The sequence below is a fragment of the Chaetura pelagica genome, unplaced genomic scaffold (genome assembly GCF_000747805.2).
Source record: "Chaetura pelagica isolate M959 unplaced genomic scaffold, ChaPel_1.0 scaffold414, whole genome shotgun sequence".
Classification (NCBI taxonomy): Eukaryota; Metazoa; Chordata; class Aves; order Apodiformes; family Apodidae; genus Chaetura; species Chaetura pelagica.
Window position 1 is genome coordinate 327,181 of NW_009952976.1, and position 24,109 is coordinate 351,289.

The 24,109-nt window shown below is 39.6% G+C and overlaps 1 protein-coding gene across 1 annotated transcript; it reads right to left on the minus strand.

The window, feature by feature from the left end:
* Positions 1 to 3,516: 3,516 nt before the first annotated feature.
* SLC25A17 (solute carrier family 25 (mitochondrial carrier; peroxisomal membrane protein, 34kDa), member 17) lies at positions 3,517 to 18,451 on the minus strand. The gene is made up of 8 exons (XM_009996346.1): positions 18,397 to 18,451; positions 17,398 to 17,464; positions 13,644 to 13,795; positions 11,789 to 11,905; positions 10,956 to 11,101; positions 8,956 to 9,051; positions 4,581 to 4,663; positions 3,517 to 4,125 (listed from the first exon to the last, which is right to left on the minus strand). Exons 1-8 carry the CDS (start codon positions 18,449 to 18,451, stop codon positions 3,978 to 3,980), a joined length of 864 nt encoding a protein of 287 aa, XP_009994648.1. The 3' UTR covers positions 3,517 to 3,977.
* Positions 18,452 to 24,109: the final 5,658 nt, after the last annotated feature.

Here is a 24,109-nt window from a genome sequence, read left to right on the forward strand (position 1 = left end):
AAAAAAAAACCCTATCCAGACCATTCTAGCTCTAAAAGAATATACACCCAATTTTTCAGCCAGTGATTGTAAAAACTAAGACTGTGGCTGCTGGTGCAGCTGAGGGGATGATGTGAATTGTGTAGTTCATTAGTGTTGCCATAGCACCCCCGTGAGCCAGGCCCACTGCACATGTGCTATGTCAGGATCTGTTAACATGCTGGAGATGGACACCTGGGAACCTCTCACAGATAGTTCTTGCCTTTTATCATGTGTACAACTCCATTGCTCCTAGGTACAGGGGCAGAGACCTGTCTCACTGAACCTTCTGATTTGAACTGCCACAATGACTGCACTGGTACCTCCCCAGTTGCAGAGGATGTAGAAATAAATGTATCTTTGCCCAAGCTTCTGCCTCTTACCTTGAAGTGGCTTCTCTGTCCTCCCAGTGTTTAGGCAGATAAACTATGTTGCTATGAACAGCAGAAAACTGTTCTTAGCCAAAGAGAAATGTGGATATATCTCTTTGAAATTACTGTTTTCCAGAAGGTTCTGGAGTCTGTTTCTTTCAAACACAAACCAAAGGAAGAACAGAGAAGTTAACTAATTCTGCACCAGGTATCTTCAAGCATGGTATAGCATGGTATAGCATTGGTTGAAAACGAGCTCTTTGCTATTGTTAATCGAATTATAATAGTAACCTTACTATTTTATCAAGTGCCATCAAAATCTTTAAGCTATAGATATTATTCACTAAGCTGGGAGGAGTGGCAGACACACCAGAGGCTGGGCTGCCATTCAGAGAGACTTAGACAGGCTGGGGAGGTGGGCGGGGAGAAACATAATGAAGTTCAACAAGGGGAAGTGTAGAGTTCTGCATTTGGGGCAGAGAAACACCATGTACCAGTACAGGTTGGGGGCTGACCTGCTGGAAAGCAGTGTAGGAGAAAGGGACCTGGGGGTCCTGGTAGACAGGAAGATGACCATGAGCCAGCAATGTGCCCTTGTGGCCAAGAAGGCCAATGGCATCCTGGGGTGCGTTAGAAAGGGTGTGGTTAGTAGGTCAAGGGAGGTTCTTCTTCCCCTCTATTCTGCATTGGTGAGGCCGCATCTGGAGTATTGTGTCCAATTCTGGGCTCCTCAGTTCAAGAAGGACAGGGAACTGCCTGAAAGAGTCCAGCGCAGAGCTACAAAGAACATCTCCCTTATGAGGAGAGGCTGAGGGAGCTGGGTCTCTTTAGCTTGGGGGAGAAAAGGAGACTGAGGGGTGACCTCATAAATGTGTACAGATATGTAAGGGGTGAGTGTCAGGGAGATGGAGTTAGGCTTTTCTCAGTGATGACCAGTGATAGGACAAGGGGGAATGGGTGCAAATTGGAGCATAGGAGGTTCAAGGTGAATATCCGAAAAAAATTTTTTACTGTTCCAGTGACAGAGCCCTGGAACAGGCTGCCCAGGGAGGTTGTGGAGTCTCCTTCACTGGAGACATTCAAAACCCACCTGGATGCGTTCCTGTGTGATGTACTCTAGGTGACCCTGCTCTGACAGGGGGGTTGGACTAAATGATCTTTCGAGGTCCCTTCCAACCCCTAGGCTTCTATGATTCCATGATTCTATGACTATGAAGTAAATGAGACCCTGATATTACACACTGGTGAATTTATACACTGGATCTACAGTGGATCTGCATGAGCAGCCTCATGCAGATTGTGCAGTCATGTACAGCTTTATGGACCTGACTCCCCTCTGTACCATGAAAACTCACTTTGATGATGTGTCTGTAGGATATGCCATCAGATGATGCCCTGAAAGCAAGAGGTCTGTGCTGCAAGAAACAGCAACTGCAAGAAGCAGAGTGGGGTCTGTATGCAAAGACCATCTGCTCTCTCCTGTGAAAAAGCCTTTGCAGACACAGAACTCAGTCTTTTAGATTAGGCGATTAAAAAGTATATAAAACCAACTGGTTTAGATATCATCTAAAATTGTGCTTTAAATTATATTGATTAAAAAAAAAAAAAAAAAAAGACATAAAACCCAACCACAGACACAAGCACTGCTGGCCTCCTAAAGAGCTCCTGCTCTCCCACGGCTCTGTACTCTCCTGCCCTATGTGCATCAGTTGAGAAATGTTTTTTCCTGGGTGATAATTCCATCAATGGCAATAATTACGTCTTTCAGCGGACACCCATGCAGGAATATCCCCGTCTTGAAGGTTTGCCTGTTTTTATCTGGATGTGTTTGCCTGCCTTTGCTACAAAAGGCCAGCCAGGAGCACAGTCAGCACTCCCTTTTTCCTTCCTAAGCAGATGAGTAAGAAGATGCATAATGGAAGGATTAATCTGTACGAGAAGCTTTGCAGCACAGCACACTCTATTCCTCTTGGACAGATTTGAGGTAAATCTCGGTTTTCCTACCACACAGGGCAAGTGCCAGATTTCAGGTTTTAAGCATTGTCTTTGGTGCAGCTCTTCCAGCAAAGTACAACCAGCTCTGCAGCAGATCCTGACACTTACTGACATTCAGCAATTCAATGTCATTTAGGACAGAGTATGTTATACCCTGCCAGGTCTCAACCTCTAACCTAAGGTTTAGTGAGTAACATTAAAAGAAGCTAATATGCGTTAAATTCTGTTCTACTATTATGTATACAAGCAAACAATCTATGTAATGATGACTTGCATGGTCTGGAATACAAATAGGAGCAGAATTCATTCCAAACATCACAGACCCCAGAGGAGCCACTTGCTTCTTGATCTCTAAGGTACCTTAGGGGTTTTCTAGCTTCAGTCAAAACATGGGACAGGCAAAAGAAAGAACAAGACAAGATTAAATTTAAATCTTATAAATTGAGGCAAGGACAAAATTATCCATGATGGAATCTGGCTAAGACAGACGAGCCTCTTTGCTGCCGTCCTTCATAATCATCTTTCCCTTCTTTCTTCCCTCACAATCAGTATTTAATTTTTTATTTTTTTTTAAGAGAAAGGAGGTCTGTTTTTCACTTCAAGATGAAGTACATGGCTGCTCACGGCTTGAATGGGTACATGCACCACCAGGTAAAAAACTTACATTAACTGGGATGACAGTTATGACCTTTATGCTTTATAATCAGGAAAGTGTCTGGAAAGATGAGTGGAAAAATAATTAAAGGACATTTTTAAGAGTACATACCACTTCTGAAGCCTAGGGGAGTGCTCCCTGCCTGCATGAGAACATCACATGAATTTACATATTCTCACAAGTAACCAGCTTACTAAACTTCCTGTATTTCTGTGTAGCAAGCGCACTTTTTTCTTGAAGCTGCTTGAGGTACTCAGCCTGAAAAAAGTGAAAGGTTACATTTCTCCTGTCTAGCCAGTGTCTGCATTCAAAATGTTCAAGATTCAAAGTAAGTGGATTCAAGAAGGCAGCAGGCCTACTGATGTGTAATGTAGATTCCAGAAGCTCAGAAATCTCACCAGCAGATATTTGGGGCAATAGCTTATCATTCTGTGCCACAAACATACTTGAAGTTAAAAGAAAATTATGTCAAAACTCTTGTTCTTTATTAATTACTTTAATGAACTGAATACAAAGTGACATAAACACAGGTCAAGGACAATAAGAAAATCTGCCCCACCAGCTGCTGACAGAAGCTAAAGATAGAAGAAAGTTGAGGATGATTTGAGGGAAAACAAGAAAGTATAGAAAGAAATACTCATTCTTGCAAAGAAGGTCAACAAAATCATACTGTAGTTAACATTTCATGCCAAGTGCTTAAATAAGGTCTCTGCTTTGTTTCTTAACACTGTGTGTCCACAGAAGAGTAGGGAATGGCTATTCCTGAATTCATGGCAACAGGTCCAAGAGTGTATATTCCAAATTTCCCCAAATAATGGAAATGAAGGTGGCTAAAAGGAAAGGGGAACAGAGAAAATGAGGACCCTTTGTTACCCAGTCTGGTCTCAGAAATGGAACGTCTTTTCTAGACCCCATAATCTTTGGCATAGGTTCCTTTTTCAATGTCTGCGCGAATGCTTTAATCCCATGACTGTGAAGGTTGCAGCAGTCAGCTTCTCATACACTAGAAACATAAGAGCAGCAGTAAGGACTGTCTGCAAGAGCTTTGCTTCAAGGCCTTTGTAGAGTCCCATTAATCCAAAACGCCTAAGAAGGAAAAAAGAAAACAAAAGCAAAAAAGGAAACAAGTATGAATGGTCTTCTGTAAGTAGATCAGTACACTACAAAGAACATCAAAAGTTAAGGACAACTGTAAGAATTTTTCTGGATCACTTGAGTGCCAGCTATGTTTAATAATATTTTAAAGAGAAAATTATCCAGTAAATTAAGCTTTTTGTGCAAGAAACCTGCTACTATTCAAGAAGAGGGGTGAATTAATCAATATCCACAGATATCCTTTATACCTCTTACTATACAGGTACTTAGGGTAATTTAGCTTTGTGCACTTATTCTGCAATATATTACAAAAAACAAGTTGACCCAAACGTCAAGTTTAAGGGAGGCAAAAAGAAACAGAAGTCAGATCCAGCAACATTTTCAACACATTAGTCATACCCAAGTCTTCTGTATCATGTTAGATTAAAAGAATATTGAAATCTCACCTCACTCTCTGCTGAAGAAGGTAAAGAACATTTCTAAGACTGCCTAGTGTCCGGTTCTCTGGGTTCAACCTGTGGCGTCCAAACTGAAAAAAAAAAGAGACCTTTTTGCTGTGCTATTTCCTCTTGGTCTTAGGCAGAGACCACAACACATGAATGAAATCTGGAAAGACTATCTTAAACCTCTTTTAACATTTTTCCAGGTTATACTAGCTATCAGTGAGGAACTGAAGCAAACGCTCACTCTATTGAACTTTACACAACAAGCACTAAAATGGTATGCATCAGAATAATTTGTTTGGGGTTTAAGATGGATTCTAAGAAAGTATTACACATGGCCATACTTGCTCTCCATCTGTTGCTCTGGAGGAAACAGTTTTCAAGATGATAAAAGTGTAATTTGCAGAGTATTAGTAGGAATATGACATTCAAAGCAAGTTCTTTCTGGCTTGTTCAGCTTTCATTTAATAAAGATTCAAAGCCTCATACATCTGCAAACCATTATTACATTGAGATTGCACAGCTGAATGAAAAATTTATCTGGCCAGCAACCGTCTTGGAGCAAAGCCTTCTTCACATGTGAACTGCTGTGGAAGCAGTTCTACAATTGTTTGATCCACCTACCTGCTCTAAACAATACTCTCTTACTGCATTTGCTTATCCCCAATTGTTTTTCAGTAAGTATGATAGCTGCTGCTGTAATTTCATGTCTCAATTGCTGCTGCAATTTCAGCAGCTCCTTTCTAGCATTAATTGATATTCTTATTTGATACAGGTTAACAGTACTGTCAGCAACTTGTAACTATGAATTATTAATATACAACTGTTGCCACACTTTCTACTATAACAACATAGCCAAATAGCTTTTGAAGCCTGTATTATGTTTCTGTGCTAAGAAAAGTGAACTTGAACAACTGTCCGTGGAAGAGTTTCTCCCAGAACTTACTCAGGCAACTGCTGCTTCTTAGGCACAAGAAATTATGGTTGACAGTAGGTAGAATACACAAGCAGATTTAGGCAGTTCAGAAATTATAAGAAAATGTCAGGATGACACAGGTGCCTTTGCTATATGCCTTAAGAACTCAGCTGGAAACATTAGCAACAGAACACTATTGGAAACCTCTCTATTAGAAAATAGGTGTTCACAATCCACAGTCTTCTCATCAGCAACTAACTCATTTGATAATGATAAATCAACATTAAGGATTGCTGCCAAAGACTCAGACACATCCCAAAAAAATTGCTAACTAGTTACAATGCCAGTGGTGCCTAGGTTACTCAGGCTTCCAAACTACACCAGGATTAGGTGCTTCATTCTTTCTTTTATCCTCAGAATATTTTTGTACTACAAAGACTCATCAAGGGGGGAAAATAATTCATTTTTCCCTAGGATGACAATACTTCAGCAATAACTGCAGATCTCCCAAAGGGACTAGCATTCTCTACACTAGAGACAAGAGGCTTGAGTTTTAAAGAGAACTTTTTCACCCATGATCACTAAGAACATTAACAGTATTGGTATTTCTCCAGAGACAAATTTCATTTATCCACTGTTTACCAACACACAAGCTAAAGAACAGTTTCACTGCATAACAAGTAACACCAGTGCCATGTATTTCTAGTGACTGAAAAGCAAAACAGACATACCAAAAGGGCAAGGCTGGAAGCTGCCTACCCCTATCAATTAAGACAGGATAACTCTTACATGGAAGCAAGAGTGTTTTGCCAAAAAGTTTAAAGCAAAGGTATAGAGACTTCATTACAAAGATCTCTAATAACTTTTAAACAATAGTAAATTTCTAAAGTTTTAAAGTTGAAGAGTCCTGAACTTCTACTTTGATGACATAATTTAATTTTGATGTGGTAATTTTTATTAATTATCTTGAGCTTGTATTAGCTTGCGCATAAATCTGCTGAAATAGTTTCAAAAAACTCCTCAACTATGCAAAGTTCATGCAGAATGTTATTTCTGAAAATACTAAACCTTTATCCATAACTTTTTTTTTTTTAACATCACAGTGAGTGTGACAAAAACTTCATCAAATGTAAGAATGCTAGCTTTAGGTTAGGAAACAAAGTACTGCAAGTCTGAATTGGACAGCACAGATATCACAAACACATGTTTCTGCTGCTCTCACCAGTGTTCAGGGGTTCTGGCTATTATTCTTCCACAGGAGAAAGGGAAAGTCACTTCTAGTGACTACAGAACTAGGGATAGGGTCCTTGTATTCCCCATCATCACAGGGAAGGATGGAGTGGTATTCAGAAGTAGCATACAGGCCCCAATTTATCTCACAGTGGGCCACTGTGAGAAAAATCCCACCACCACCAGGACACTGATGGTTAGCTGGGCTCTGGCAGAAAGGCAACCCTCTGCTGCTCAGGCAAGCCAGCAGGAAACTAGCTGACTTCAGCTGTGGCAAGCAGTAAGCAGCAGCTGGTTAGTACATCAAGCTGGCAGTACAACTTGCCTAAGTTGCCCTTCTTTTAAAGAATGACACTGTCACCAAGAGACAGATTAATTTTGATCAAACCAAAAGGAGGCAGACAAAACATGAAGTAATAATCACAAGATTGTAACTATTTCTATAGCAACCATGGAAAGGAATAAGGGTTGAAGCTGTGACATAGATAGAGTCCCATGAAAGTCACTGCTGTGCAATGCAAAGGCTAAAAGAGAGCACTCCAACTTTCCTTCCAATTTTCCCTCACACCAGCAGAAAACACATCTCAAATTAAAAACAGGCTGATGTTGCAACTTATCCAAATAAAGCTGTATTTACTTGAATGTTTTTCAGTATCTGTCATTTCAGTAACAGAAGTCTGTATTACTGCTTTAACTGCCGAGATGCCTCCAGGCTGTTAAATAGGATAAGACATCAAATAGAGGCACTTGCTCAGCTGATCATCAAAAGCTATGAAAACTTTAGAAAAAGATGACTGCTGACAAAATGACAATGTGGCTGACAGATCTACAGTGCAGATGCCATTTTGTGCACTGTGAGGGTGCCAAAGCAAAGATGTGCAGACACCAATGTTTTATCTAGTCTTCAGGGTTGCAGCAACCACACAGTAAATATATTCAAGCCTTGTTGGTTTGACATATAGCTTACTTCTTTGTATAGGCCATAAAAAATCAAAATACATTTAGCCCACTCTAATTAGAGAGAAGAAAAAACTAAAATAATTACAAAGCTTGCACAAAACCCACTGTTTCCAGATTAACAATTAAGAGCAAAAAAATCCCTTACAGACAAGACTGAAAAGTAATATCTTATTATGGAAGACTCATGTTCAATAAGTCAACTAATCCTCCACATTTATACAAGTTTTAGAACACATTTAATGGCTTTAGCATACATGCAAGTTAGGTCTTCTCATAGAGTCATAGAATGGTTTCAGTTGGAAGTGACCTTAAAGTTCATCTAATTCCAACCCCCCCTGCCATGGGCAGGGACACCTCCCACTAGACCAGGTTGCTCAAAACCCTGTCAAACCTGGCCTTCAACACTTCCAGGGATGGGACTTCCACAACCTCCCCGGGCAAACCAGTTCCAGTGTCTCACCACTCCTTACTTAGGAAAACAGCATTATATTAAATGTGGAAACATTTATTCACATCTAGCTGTTACAAAAACAATACCATGAAACAACTTACAGAAACAGATTAAAAAGCACAGAAATTAAAGTACAATACGTTTATTTATGTATAGTAACGTCTCTTCCCCATCCCCAGCTTTGTTTTGTTTCAACATTACTATAATATTGGTACATACTGAAGGCAGCAGCATTACCCATCATACACAAACTGCAAGTGAGAATAAATAGTGTTTCCACTAGCACTACAATTAGCAAACAAGACCAGGCAAGTGGCTGAAGATATTATTCATGAGGGAGCCCAGATTTCCCTGATGAATCACATTCTGGCTACTCAAAAGGTCAGGACATTATCTAAATAAAACAGAATCTATGAATAGAAATTTTTTATTATTATTACTCCAGATCAATCTGGAAACAAACAGGGTTCTGAGGATTTAATTTTAATATCCCACTTGACATAATTTATATTTATTTGAAGAAGTAAATCTATGGTTTTTTGTAGTGTCTAAAGGCAGCATGGTGCACCAGCTTCAGTATGACACAGTACCTAATGGTACCACAGTACCATTATGTTGTCAGTCATACTAAGTTCTATCAGAATCTGTCAGTACAAGATCAAAGGAGAGAAGCATCCTTACCTGCATTGACCTGCATTGTGCAAAAGGAGCTCCCAAAACAATGGGTTCATCAACACAAAGAAAAACAAGCCGTATTAACAAGGCTTGCATTATACAGAACAAATCAGAGGCAGTTACCCTGAAACGAAATTATTACTCACCCGCAGAATTGACTGTACTGTCTGCAGAGGATAAGTGAGGGTGGTGGCAACTGCTTTGGCTACTGCACCAATGACAAAAGCATCCAGAGATGTGAGCTGTTCAATAAATAAAGAACATATTACTATGTAGAAGTAGCAAAACTGTCAGTCACCCTTATGTGTACTAGTACCTGTTACAGAGTTAGCAGAGTATCTTCAGCATAAAGATTTCATGAAGTCTCTGGATTTTCTCATTTTAAAGAGACAGATTTCAAGCAATTTACTTTCCCACAACTAAAGTTTATCTGTAACTTCCACCTCCATACAAGATTCTGCATTTCTTACTAGATCTAGGTTATTGTAACACAGTGGAGATAAAGCTGTACAACAATTTAAAGCACTGACAGTAACAAAAGATAAGGGAAGTAGCATTTAAACATACTAACAATCCAAAAGCCTTTTGGCTTTTGAAATATTTAAACTAACAAGTCACACAGCACTTGTGGAAAGGTGACAGGGAAAGACCCCTTGAGCAGCACCCTGTAATCCCAAAATGTAATCACTACACTATCAAGTAGAACTTTAATCTTGATGACACTTATTAGTTAGGAACACCCGCTGGAAGTCCATCCTCTCCTCTGAAGTCCTCACTGTCCCATGGTTCACCAAATACATTGTTATAGCCTAAGCTGATTACAGTGCATCTCAGTCTAACTGTGAATTAATCACTGAAAGGAAGTAGGTGCCCATGCACCCAATTTGCAATATAATTTGATTGCAATCAGAAATATGCACACACATGGAGACCTTTGATAAGTCAAAGACTTAACACAGTGAGAGAAAGATCAAACTGGGGAAAAAAAAGTTGTCCAAGCTAAAAATGATGACTGCTAGGGGGAAACAGTATTCTCCCTCTCCACTGATCATGGACAAAACATGACAACTTAAACTAGGACAAAGTAATTGAAAAGAAACACAAGAAATACAGCAGTTAGCCAACAGCCAAATAACAATGCACAAGGAAGTTCAGCTCTTAGCTCACACAGTTTGTTATCCATAATGTAACTGGATAGATCCATCAGGCACAGAGAGCTACAGCTGCAATATCAATGAAAGATAGTAAAAAAAACCAAACCCCAAGCCTCATTTATGATGTAAAATCTTATGCAAAGATAATTTCACTGTGTCATAAGAAAAACCAAGAAGGCTTTGTAACATATTGCTATGATCTAACATTTTAATACAGCCAATTGCATTCTAAAGTCACAAATTACCAGCAAAACACTGCAGCTTAAACATGTAACATGTTATGACATTATCCTAAAATATAACACAAATGCTTTTTAATTTGCTAGGATATAAAAGTAACATGAGTTCAGATGAGATTCTATACCTGATATAAAGAAAAAAAGGATAAGAACAAAGAAAAAGAAGGGGACTATAAACCAGGGACAGAAAAGTTATTCTATCTCTATTTAGAGAATCAGGGAGATATGGTTGCAATGTCATGTTCAATCCTAGTGGCTATCCTTGGAAAAAGGATATTGAAAAATAGAGGTCTTTGGGGAAAAAAGTGTTATTAAAAATGACAGGGTCCAAAACAAATATGATACTTCAAAGGCACAATATACTTGATTTACTGGAGAAAGGGTAGAGACATGACTTCAAAACAGTTTGTATGCACATACTTTTAAAACACAGAATTGAAATATCTGCTTTAAATCAAGACCAGGAAATTAATCTAAACAAACATGGACAAGAGGTGCAGTTTTATTTTTACAGGATGAGGAATTCATCACAAGAATATCCTCCCTAGGGACATGAAAGATTCAAGCCTTACTTCACAATTATGGATCTTTTTTAGAAGATATACTCAGTTGAAAAAAAAAACCAAAAACCAAACATCAAGAAACAAGAACCAAAAGCAAACCCTACGTTTCTGGCCTTGCTTCAGTAGCACATGTCAAAGAACCTGTCTTAGAACAGAGAATGATCATCACCTGGCCTCAAAACATACTCACTTGCAGCTGCTTTTTCAAAAGCTTCCGTTTAAAGCCTTCATAAAACATGAACTGTATGGCAGGATTGAAGACCAACAGCAAAGAGGGGAAAGTACCATTCCATAAAGCTAAGACTCCTTCATCTCGTATTATCTGATGGAAGGCATCTGAGAAGAAGGGGGGGGGAAATATTAAAATTTTGAGTACAAAATTCTGACAATAGAAGGATGAGAAAAGTTACACTTAAAGCCTAATATTCAAAATGTACAAAAATCTACAGCAGTCTTTTATGCGACTTTTAAAATCTTCATTCAGATCTGAAAGTTAACAGAAAACAGCAACAAGCAGGTTCTTGTTCACACCACCATTGATGTAAACAAGGCTTATCATCAGCACAGACACCTCACCGTTTTTAGTACCAGGTGAGAATCACCACTAAGGCCTTATAAACCCTCTTGAAAGCAACAATTTTTTAAACTTATTTTTAAAAGGAAGACAGCCTGAACATGTGGCTGATTAAGAGAGTACGATAAGTGAAATTTAATTTGCAGATTGTCTGTTCAAACTCAAGACTCACAGCTACCACCCCACCGGGCTCTCTACTACTCCAGGATTTGTATGATAAGGTATCTTTTACAAAGGCAGGTATGTTAGTTAGAGATGTGCATACTACAAACTCTTAATTACCATCAGAAATGGCAAAGTCCAGTTTCCAGTAAAACTCAAAGACTGCAAAGTGAAAGGGGAGAATAAGAGATTCCAGGGTGAAAATGGTTGCATGAATAAAAGTCTTCAAACTTCAGAGTCCTCAATATATTGAATGCATCTCTTTGTTGAAGACAACAGGTGCTTACCTATTATGCCTTTATAATTGGTTGGTACAATGTCTTCATTTCTAAATTTTGCTCCCTGCAGCTTCAGACGCGTGTTCACTACCCAAAGAGGAGTGGTCAACAGGACGTTTACTACACCTAAAGCAAAACAAGAGCACAAAGTCAGCCAGAACCAGAAGACTTTAAATGTTATCTTATACCCTTTAACAAAATGCACACACTACTGAAGTTACTGGTAAGAAAAGGGGGGAAGTTAACACAGCATAAAGGCAAAGTAAACTGGTAATTCATTATAAGGTACTTCAGGTATCCTCCCACAACAGCTCCTCCCCAAAACTGTAACAAACAAAACCACCAAACACCAATCAACAAAACACATCAAATATGAACACATTGAAGGGATCTGAAGTGAACTTGTTCCTTTGCTGCACACTACGCCTCATTTGGAGTACAAAATACTCTTAATCTTTCTGCATCACAGAAATTAGCAATTACTTCTACACTGGTTGCTTTGGTCGGAGTCTCAGTGACACACTGAATTATACAATTATATTGAGATGAACAGTCCATCACTATCAACAGTATACCAATCATGAAAAGATGAAACTTTACAACCTACATTGTGCCTGTTCTTTTTATTTTCCTTTAGGAGGGTTTGGAAAAGCAGAAGATGAATGTAAAAATATCTCAGTATCCTTCATAAGGACTACACTCAGCACTCAAAGTTTTGAGCAAAATCAAGCACTAGAAAAAACAAGCCAGATTCATCTCTTTTAAACAAAGTCAAGGTGATTACATTATGGAACAACAGGTCAGAGCACAATATACTTGTATCTTTTTGCCCAGTCAGTTGAAAGAGATAAAACTTTATTTTTCCAGGCTGGAAAGGTAATTTTTTTAAATTACATTTTTCCAATCTGTATGTGCTAGCAGTAAGAGGAATAAGAGATGGGTAGCAAACACCCAGGTAGAATTTTTCAGTTATATCAGGTATTATTTCTTTATAAGGACATTAAACTATGGACAGTGAAGAAGTAATTTAACTGACAAGCTATTAACCTAATTACCTTAGTTTTTGTTCCACAATGTAATTACAAGAAAGCTTCCCCACTGTGATAAAGCCAACTTAAGAACTTCTTTCCTTACTTTCTCCCAGCTAGTCAGCCATTGATTGTGCTACACATTGGAAGTACAAGCAACTAGCAAAGAGTAAACAACAGCTCTCCCTTCTTCCCCCCAATTAATCACAGACTTTTTTTTTTTTCAGATTTTTAAAAGCCAGTTTGTTTCGGTGTGGTTGCATGAGCAATTGTTCTTGTAGAATAGTAGAGGCAAACATAGGCACACAGTGATAATTTTTCACATTGGATTAGCTAGAAAAGCCACTAGTCTCATCACCCCCTTCAAAGAAGCCACTGTAGTATTCAGATGAGAGGAAGGGATGAAACAGAACATAAAGCTCACACTATACTTGCACATATCTAGGGACTCACTGTCACTTCCAGATGACAATCCAAAAAGTCTGAAAACTGGCACGCAAATTCTTACATTAAAAGCTCTTACTTAACCTAATAAAAAATGTTTCAGAATTGGCATATATCTTTCCCTCTGAAAAAAACCTGTATCACCTCTCTCTGCCACTTGTCTTCAACATCTAAAAGATGATGCTTAGATACTATAGCGAACAACACACCAAACACACAAAAAAATACTAGACTGCAACAGTACTGTGCTGTATGTCAGAATTCACAAACGAAGCAGGTCTGCATACAGTCGGAGGTGTTGAGTACTCAGTGTGACCTCCAATGGACAAGAAAAATATTAGATAGAATATTCTAAAAATACTTTTTTAATGCAATTGAGATTTAAGTATTACCTGCAACAACCCCAAGAACCAAGTCTTTTCCAGTGGTTGATTGCTGACCTTTGACCCAGAGAGTTTTAAGACTATTAAATGTATAAAAATAAACAAAATTGGAGCAACAAAGGCTGGAGATAACAGGAAACCATCCTCGATACGGTGCCAACCTAATGGAGAGGAAAAAATAATGGTAAGGCATGAGTAAAGTATTAATGTGATCTAGTTGATTTTACATGTTGGTGGGAGGTCCCAGAGATAAAATATTAAGTATGTCTTTATCATTAATGGCAGAAAATCATACCATACTAAACTCCTGATTATATAATTTTAAAAATTATGCATTTATAAAGTATAGTAATCAGGAATAACCCCACTGAAAAGGAGATGCAGAGGGACAATATATTTACAGTGAGAAGCTTGGGGCTTATTCAGTCTGAGAGTATTACCACTATAATTGCTCTCTACTAACAGCCAGTGGTGAACTACAAACATTTAGGGGATAAATATATGTTTGAAGCATGTGTGTTAACATACAGACCAATATGGTCAGCTCAAACCATATACTCAAGACATACTAAGGCATGGGCAGAATTCCCATCTTTGTTGAGAAATAGATTTGTAAGTTAAATACAAAAGATAAAACCCCAATAAAGAAAAGCTCCCATCTCCAAGGACACAAAGCTTAACACAGTTGTCCCACTTTTCTTTCCAGCTACTTCTTCAATATGAAACAATAATATTTTAAAAAATTCCACCTAGAATAAGGAAGAAAAAATAGATCTGTCTGGATTCTCACATAAAATTTAAAGATGGAAGACTAGTTACAGATATTAATATGCTACACCAAGGAGAGCCTTCAAAAGGATGCAACCTGGGGCATAAGATATACAGGTGGGAGGAATTTCTTTTTTTATTGCCTAGCAATAAAGCCAATAGCAAGTCCATCTGGTAAGTGAGAAAAAGACATTACCTATTTCAAGTTAACTAGCTTAATCACAGATGAAAACCTGAATAACCCCCTCTAATTTCACAGCTCTCTTATTTCATAGGTGTTGTGAATAATTGTAATTGTTTGTGTATCATCTCAATCTATCATGACTTAGAAATTATTTCATAATAACTGACTAACTGAGCTTCCTTCTCTGACAAGCCTGATGAGCCTGTAAAACAGGGACACCTCAACAACTGCTGTACATCCCCAGTATGTTCTAAAATACATCCAATAAAGATAGTTATATGCACCTTCACTGAAGCTGCACAGGCCAGGTAGAGAACTGGTATCACCTTAAGAGTGTCAGAAAACTCCTCAGAGACCAGCAATAATCATGCAGGCTCTTAATATTAGTGTATTTGGAACATACATAACACAAGGATTCCCAAGAAGAGACCAACAAAAGATGCAAGGCTGGTAAATGCAGCATCTGACTGTTCTTACAATGTAAATGCTATGTTTTCATCCTAGATGCAACAAATGCTTCTCCCTGCCACGTAGCTGAGAATACATCACATTCTTCAGACTGTTTCTGACGTTACAGGCTTAGCTAACAAAACAGTTACAATTACAAATTAGCTGACTACACAGTGAATCACAAGTAGAATTAAAACTGGTTTTGGGGAAAAAAAAATAAAAATAAAAAAAATGGAAGAAACATCCTCTGGAGAATTTGGTTTTGCTTGATTTATTGAAAATAATCAGAAATTCTTAGAGGAAACATCGTACAGTACGAAGCATGAAACTATGACAAAAACCATGAGTTTACTTTAATTACTTATGTTGTCAGTGCTCACATCTATTACTCACATACAAATCCTCCTGCACACAAATAAAACCAAACTTTGTGTTCCAAACTGCAACCTTGAGAACTTAGTGCATGCCAGTGAACATTTTTCATATCACCTAGAAAAGGATGAAAGTGCAGGGAAGAAAGCAAAGCTGATTGATAAACCTTCTGTAGAAAGTACAGTAGCTAAATCTATTTGCTTTATGTTACATCTAGATGAGAAAAGCAGTCTCACAAAAGCATAATATGAGACAAGACTCCACAAATTTATACGAATTAGGTGTTTATGACCTCACATCACGGATTTCAGATTTCTTGTGGGGTTTTGTTGGTTGTTTTTAATTCCAGACACACCTCTAAAACTAGCATCACTGCTTAGCCAGACCTTGCCAATACCTTTGGAAGAAAATATGTTTAACTCTTGCCAGAATTAGGGATCTTTCTGCTTCACAGGAAAAGAAGGATGACCACTTTTGCAGGCTCTCCTTTTCATTTAACCTCTTTTCTTTTTTACTTTCTTTTTCCTTTTTTTGACACTTCCATGAAACAAATGTAACGTAAGAACATCAACAAAAGATATCACCAACTGACTGAGAAGTACTCATGCATGTAACTGGCAAAACATCATTGGCCAAGCTAAACTTTTGTCAACTTTAATGTCCTGTAATGTCAGTAAGTGTTTCAGGGATAGAAACTTGTAACAAGGACACTCATACAACTTTTTCCCAACCAGCTCAGCCTGCGTGGCAAATAAGCAGTGCTGAAAGTTAATAGCTTATAGCTAGTTAGATCTTCTGTTTCACAAGCATCAGGAGTCACATGTTTACCTCCAAACACTTAGGAGGAAAACAACCTTCCAACTGGGAACCACTGTCCTGGTTTGAGCCAGGATGAAGCCAATTTTTCTTTTTGCTGATTTTTTTTTCCTTCAGTAAGTTTTCTTGTAACTAGCAACAGTGTGTTCTGCTAGGCTGATAAGACACTGGAATGTTTTTCTAACTACTGAGGCTTCAAGGCCGCACCTGCACTCTGCCGGCTCGGACACTACGGGGAGATCTGTGACCCCCCCCATAGGAAGCTCAGTTAGACGGACAGCAAAATTGGCCAAAGATATTCCATTCCATATATCTACGTAAGCTCAAAGGAAGGTCAGAGATCACTGAAGACAACTTCCTTCCTTCTTCTTCCCCCTTCTCTTCCGTCCATGGCCGGCGTCCAGGGAGGACTCTGTTCATCCATCACCGTCGACCCTTAGGATTGAGCTCTCCTGACCCCCATAAGTCTCTCTCTCCAGCAGCAGCTCCGGGATTCCTCAGGACTCTTCCCAGTTCAGGGAAGTGCTGTGGGAGTTGCTGGGGTGGGGGGAGGCGAGAGGTTTTTGCCCATACCTGAATATATATATCTGTATATAATTGTATATATTTTCTTGCATGATTCATTAGTGTTTTAATTAAAGCTGTGTAGTTTAGTTCTCAATCCAGCCAAGTCTCTCTCTTTTTCTCTCTCTCCTTCCCTACCTGGGTTGGGGGGAGGGGGGATCGAGAGCATTGTTGTCGGACCTAAGTCAAACTGTGACAACCATGTTTCAATTCTCCTGTTGAAAGTGGCTCAGCTGCCCAAGAGTTTCGTCTTGGTTATGAGAAATGGACACACCCAAGAATCCAGGCAGACAAAGCTGGTTTATCAGGTACAGGAAGGTACGTTTGCCTACAAACCGGCATTTCTGAGGAGGCACAGCTGCCTCCCTAATGGAGGTATAGTTACATCACTGAACAGTTTGATTGCATAAGGTGCTTGAGAAAGTTACTTTGAATTAGCTCAAGATGAACATATAAGATTATGTAGATCATATCACACTTATATGAAGACATTTTAATTAAAAAGTAAAAAATCAGTTCACATGGACTAGCTACTCAACTCTAACAGCAAATTCACATTAGTTTTAAAGCTTGCCTACATGAAGATGAGGAAAATTAATATCTACTCACAGGCCTTCTTCTTTGATTATTTCCAAAAGGACTGCTGGTGTTGTCTTAGATTTCCGCTTCTCATCAACTGGAAAACAGAAGAATCAAACTTTTTAGATTATTCTCATGTTTAGCACTCATTTTGAACTAAAGAGTTCTTCCTACTCTGAACATACTCCAGAAAAGCACATTTCCTCTTCATCACAGAAGACAGACATTCCCTACTTCTGCAGCAATTCCAAAAAAGCATATCCTTATTTTCATTTGCTAGGTAAGGCAATTTTTTTCATTCTGCCTCAGATTAGCAGGTTCTGTTGGGCAGCAGAGTATCTGCAATTACCAACTCCCAACCCAACAGTTGTGACATGAACTGAAGGTTGGTTCACCTTAGGTAAGAGACTAGAATTGGGCCTGCCTAGATGCTCTCAAAATTGTACCTTGGACTCCAGACTACCACCACTAACCAGACCCTCACAGAACACTTTATCTTCCTCCACTGAAAGCTGTTCAACAGCTGATGTGCTTTAGTCACAGTGCTAAAATGCTTGATGATTCTGGGAGTTTTAACTCGGTGATAGAGCATTAGAACAACAAAGTGGACATTCCTATTCCCAGTTCTAAACCTGACTTTTCCCTTTAAACCACTCTCAGGAATAACTCTAGACTAGTTTCTCATTATACTGCCCCCACGTTTTGAAGTGTCCTCAGCAGCCAAAAGCAGAAACACACAAATGTAATCCTCTGTAACCTCCCATCTTTATTCTTCTTTTTGGTCTTAGACAATCATTTAAAAGCCATAACTGGCCACACATCACACAGCTTTTTCAGCTAATTAAAAGGTTGCCCAATACTTTCCAAAGGGAGAATTACCTTCACCAGGAAAAATCATGTTAGTGATTAAATGGTGTTAGCGTTACACAGGTCAAGATTCCTGTTCATGCAAGACACGTCCCCTACAACCACCCAGGACAAGATGAACAGAAACATCATTGTACAAAGAAACTAGAGTTTAACACTTACCCTGAAGTCTAAGCCTAGCTGTATCCAAAGGAAAAAACACAGTCATTGCAGTCATACTGCCCTGAAAAACAAAATAAACTGGCTATATAGTGTATCAGTTGCCTGCCAGACGTTTTTCAGCCCTTTAATTCTCACCCAGAAACCAGTGCACTGAATAAATTTAAAACTGGGATAAACTCCATATATAAAATGTCCTTTTGAACTTTTTTGGGCCCAAATTTAAAAAAACCAAGTTTTTTATTTTGTATTTGATCAAGTTAAAATTAAACCCATTAGAATATTTTTTCCCAAAGAGAAACATGTTGAAGTCTGAGAGGTACCATCAGGAGACAAAGTTACTGCATTTTCTCTACCTCCTATTAGCCTCAGTGCCCAATTTCTGCTTTAAACAAAAAAAGGGAAAAATAAGATACAAACAGCCACTGTGTTACAGTAACACCATCTTGACCTAAGAAAAAAAACAACAAACCTTTTATTCATTAAACAACTGATAGTACAAGTTTATCAGGACTTAATCTGGCATTGTACTAAATTATAATTTAGGAGATAAAGATCAGCCAACCAGGACACCCTCTCTGGCATGAATTACATATAATTAATTAAATCATGACCTAGATGTCACCAGATTCACTTCCTGTGAATCCAACACTCTTTTCACTTCCCACATGATCCAACCAATAAGGCCTCCAAATGGAAAAGCCAGCAGCCATCCTCCTTAAAAACAGGGTTAAATTCTGTATTTGCAAATGCCCTTCTCCCTCCAACACCATTCATCACAACCCTAGCATTAATATTGCACAGCTTCTGGACAAGACCTCTAACTCAAGAAGACCCTGGTTAACAGGTATAAACCTGTTAACAGTCTACAGTAGTATTAAATGCATTACATGCCTGCTAAAGCTGTGGCACTCTTCTGTTAGTAGCCACGCAAACTGAAGGTCTGGGATACCCCAAGGCACTGTGTTTAAAGTGCACTATGGGGACTTGAGCTTTTCTAGAGCCATGCTATGCCCAACATTTAAGCAAGTTTTGTCTCTGGAAACACTCCAGCTCCTAAGCAGGCTGCTTAGGCCTATCTCTACAACTAGTAACAGAAGATTATTTTTCAGGTGGTGTTTCCTCACTAAGAGGGGTCTTGGTTGAAGTCTTAACAAGATTTGTTTTTCTCCAGCTTTTGTAACACCAGGTAGCAGATGAAAGGAAACACTTGGCCACAAATACCTGGTTGTTTTAACCAATTTAGTTTGGGCTCTAGCTAAAAGGATTGGTTCTGCTCTCCAGTGTTCTTGTCTGCTCATTCTTGGTACCTACTGTGAAGGCAGCTGGACAGCAAATAGGACAAATAAACCCAGTGGACTACAAATTTTTTAAAATAAATTTCAGTCAGAAAGCCAGTATCAACAAAATAAAGCACCAGAAAGAGCCAAAATATACCTCCTAATGACAGCTACACTACAGCAACCTTAAGACAACCTCAAAACACAGTAACACTCACCTATGCACAAAACAGCCACAAGACTGCACAATCACTACAAGTTCCAGCCTTTCCATGTGCCATCTATCCTGTTTCATGCTCCTGAAGTGAGATTTATCCTGAATCCCACTCTCAATGCAATCCACCATACAGCAACACAAACACATGCACTCAAAATCAGAAAATGGGGAAATAGTCAGGGTAGCAGCACACAGGACAAAGGGGTGGACACAAGGTACAGAACAGAGTATTTCAGTTGGACCTACAATGATCATCTAGTCCAACTGCCTGACCAATTCAGGTCTGATCAAAAAGCTAACGCATGTTAAGGGCATTGTTCAAATGACTCTTAAACACAGAGACACCTGGGGCACCGAGCAACTCTCTAGGAAGCCTGTTCCAGTATTTGACTACCCTCTTGGTAAAGAAATGCTTCCTCGTGTCCAGACTAAACCTCCGCTGGTGCAGCTTTGAACCATTACCATGCAATGAGTTGGATAGGCTTCTTCAAACTGGCATAAAAGATAAAGGAAGCCACAGCTCAACAGCACGTCATGAGATAACTCATGGAACAACTCAACTACACAGTAAGAAGACTGCCAAAAGCATCACATAAGGGAGACAGGATTTCATGGCTAGAAGTAAAGGAAATTAGAGGGATGAGCAGGACCAGCCCTTTCTCCAGCAACAAAACCTCACAAAATCACAGAATGTTAGGGTTTGAAAGGGACCTCTGGAGATAATCTAGTCCAACCCTCCTGTCAGAGCAGGTTCACCTAGAGCATGACAATGGAAGAACTCCTTACTGACTCACACTTGAGACCAGCAGAGAAAGTAACCCATATTACTGACTGCAGCAAAATACACTGAAATGCATAATCCTGTACTGCCAAAAGGGTGAGGCTTCACTGCCTGCTTTCCCACCACCTCCCTGTTACTGCTGAATCCCGGCAGTTTGCCAAGTTTAGTCATGCTATCACTAGGACAGGTACAGACCAGCTTAAGCAATCCCAGCTGTTGGTCAACTATATGCTTGCATCCCTGCCTCCTCCATGCTGGTGGCATAACCCTTCAGGCATCTACATGATGTTGCAGACAAGGAAACTAATCTGACTGAAAAATAAATTTTTCCACTGAGACTCTTTTTCGGTCAGATCAGCCAGAGCATCACATAAACAACAGCACAGTAGCCAAGAGGTGGCGGTAAGTGGCCTGAACAAGTGTCCTGAAGTGACCCTGCTGTCAAGGAGAGGAGTGCAGGACCACAGCCTAAAGTTTGGTTTTCTAACAAAAAAAAAATTAAAAAATAATTACATTATCAGCCAACATTTAGTATCAAACAAAGCATCTTTACTGATGTCATAGTACTACAAAGTCCCCATTCCTACAGGAAGATTATGGCTATATGGAGAGATAAAGAATTCTTTATGTAAATCAATTAAAGTTCACAGCAAATCAAGCACTCACACTTTCTGCTGCTCACAAAACTACTCAAGTTTGCCTAGGTAGCCTAGAAGATAAATGAACTTTCATATTTCAGCTGATGACAGAAAACTGGGAGGAGTGCTGGCACACCAGAAGGCTGTGCTGCCATTCAGCAAGACCTAGACAGGCCGGAGAGCTGGGCAGGGAGAAACTTCATGAAGTACAAGGGCAAGCGCAGAGTCTTGCATGTGGGGAAGAACAACCCCATATACCAATACAGGTTGGGGGCTGACCTGCTGGAGAGCAGTGTAGGAGAAAGGGACCTGGGGGTCCTGGTGGACAGGAGGATGACCATGAGTCAGCAATGTGCCCTTGTGGCCAAGAAGGCCAATGGCATCCTGGGGTGTGTTAGAAAGGGTGTGGTTAGTAGGTCAAGGGAGGTTCTTCTCCCCCTCTATTCTGCATTGGTGAGGCCGCATCTGGAGTATTGTGTCCAGTTCTGGGCCCCTCAGTTCATGAAGGACAGGGAACTGCTTGAAAGAGTCCAGCACAGAGTCACAAAGATGATGAAGGGAGTGGAACATCTCCCTTATGAGGAAAGGCTAAGCCAGCCGGGGCTCTTTAGCTTGGAGGAGACTGAGGGGCAAACTCATCAATGTTTACAAATACATTAAGGGCGAGTCTCTGGAGGACAGAGCCAGGTTCTCCTCAGTGATAGGACAAGGGGAAATGGGTGCAAACTGGAACACAGGAGGATCCACGTAAACATCAGAAAAAACCTCTTTACTGTGAGAGTGACAGAGCACTGGAAAAGGCTGCCCACAGAGGTTGTGGAGTCTCATTTGCTGGACACATTCGAAACCCGCCTGGACACATTTCTGTGTGATGTGCTCTAGATGACCCTGCTCTGACAGGGGGGTTGGACTAGATGATCTTTTGAGGTCCCTTCCAGCCCCTAACATTCTGTGATTCTGTATCTTCCACCATGTTAGAGCATTAACAAAAATTTAAATCTTCTTGTGATCTGACAAGTTCTTCTGACTCATTACCTTAGCACAGCTCTGTGCGTTGTTGTTTTGGGTTTTTTTTAATTATTACATCACAACCATGTACTTTATAATAATTGAAACTAATAGTGAGACAGTATCACCTTAGTACCCGTGTCAAAAATCTTGCCAAAATGCATATATTACACCAGCAAACAGAAACCTCTAAATTGATTAGTACATCTTCACTATAACAAAAAACTACCAAGGTTTCCATAGGGCAGAAAAAAAAAAAAAATCCACTTTGTTTTAGGAAAAAACTCTTGCTCATTCACTTTACATTGTATATGAATATTAGTGACAGCAAGTGGAAGCCATAAGGTAAAGAAGTCAAATAACTCCAAGAAGTTGTGTCTTCCTTCACAGCAACATCACTGCAGTGAAGATATAAGGATCTTTAAATACAAAAGGAAACTTCTATTAATTAATACCATCAAGGGCCTTAAGATACAATTTTAGTATGTGTTTTAAGTCAAATGACTGAACATGTAAGTTTGGCTCATCCCACAAACTTTGTTCAGGAGCACAGCCTGAATATACAGATCAGCATATGACAGCAAGAAGCTAACAGTCAGGGCTAGACAGTAATACCAACTTCTGTACAAGGCAGCAAAAGGAGGGCAATTATTTCAATGAGATCATTTGAGAGAGTTCCATTTCTTGAAAGTGGAAACAAAATCCCCATTGCCTTTGATGCTTAAATAAGCAGACTTAAAAGACTTTGAAGAGCAAACAATAATCTCATGTTTATTTTTGATAAAGGCAAAACAATCTTTTGTCTTTTTTTTTTCCTTTTAGAATCAGCCTTTATTGTTTAATGACATTTAACAGCTTTCATCCTCTACAAGACATTGTGAGTTATTTTAAGAACTCAAATTAGAACAGTAAGTTTTGCCAGATTGGTAGGTCAGCAACTGCAAAAATACATACTTAGGTGCTCTTGCCAGTCTAGAATAACTCAAGCATCAACTTGCTTGAAATCCATCGATACATCTGATCCAGCACACTACACTATGCTAAAAATTTGTATCTGCTGGAATTACAAGACTGATTTACTATTTACAGAGCTAGCACTCTCATTCGAGGGCTGGGCATACTAGGTAATCTACAGAAACTAAACGCTACTTTTAATTTACACATGCCGTATGAAAAATGTAATTAAAAAACCTATACAAACCTCCTCTAGCTGCACTGCAGTTGTTTTTTATTTCGATTAAGACCTCACCCTTCAAAACTTGTGTTTATAAGACAAACGTAGAATTTAAGATCATCAAGTCCTACCACTAACCCAGCACTGCCAACTCCACCACTAAACCATGTCTCTGAGCACTACATCTACATGTGCTTTAAACATCTCCAGGGATGATGACTCCACCACTTCCCTGGACAGCCTGTTCCAGCGCCTGAAAAGCCTTTCAGTGGATAAATCTGAAGCGTTTTCCCTAAAAAATTAACTTCTGGAAGGCTCACATTTTCATAATTACCTCAACGCTCAACTTCAGACGCTTACACAGTCACTTGCTAAGGGAGAACACCTGCAGCTCCTACTGAGCTCCGAGGAAGCTCCAGCTGCTCAGGACGTGAGCCAGCCCCAAGATTTCTTAAATCCCAAAATCTGTCACAAGTGAACGGAGGGCTCTGCTCGAACAGGATGGGTGGCGGCGCTGGCGCCAGGGAGCCCTTCACCCGCGGAGGGCCTAGGCACGGCCCGGCACGGCCCGGCACGGCCCCGACCCCCTCAGCCCTCCTGTCCGCCCCGCCTGGGGCC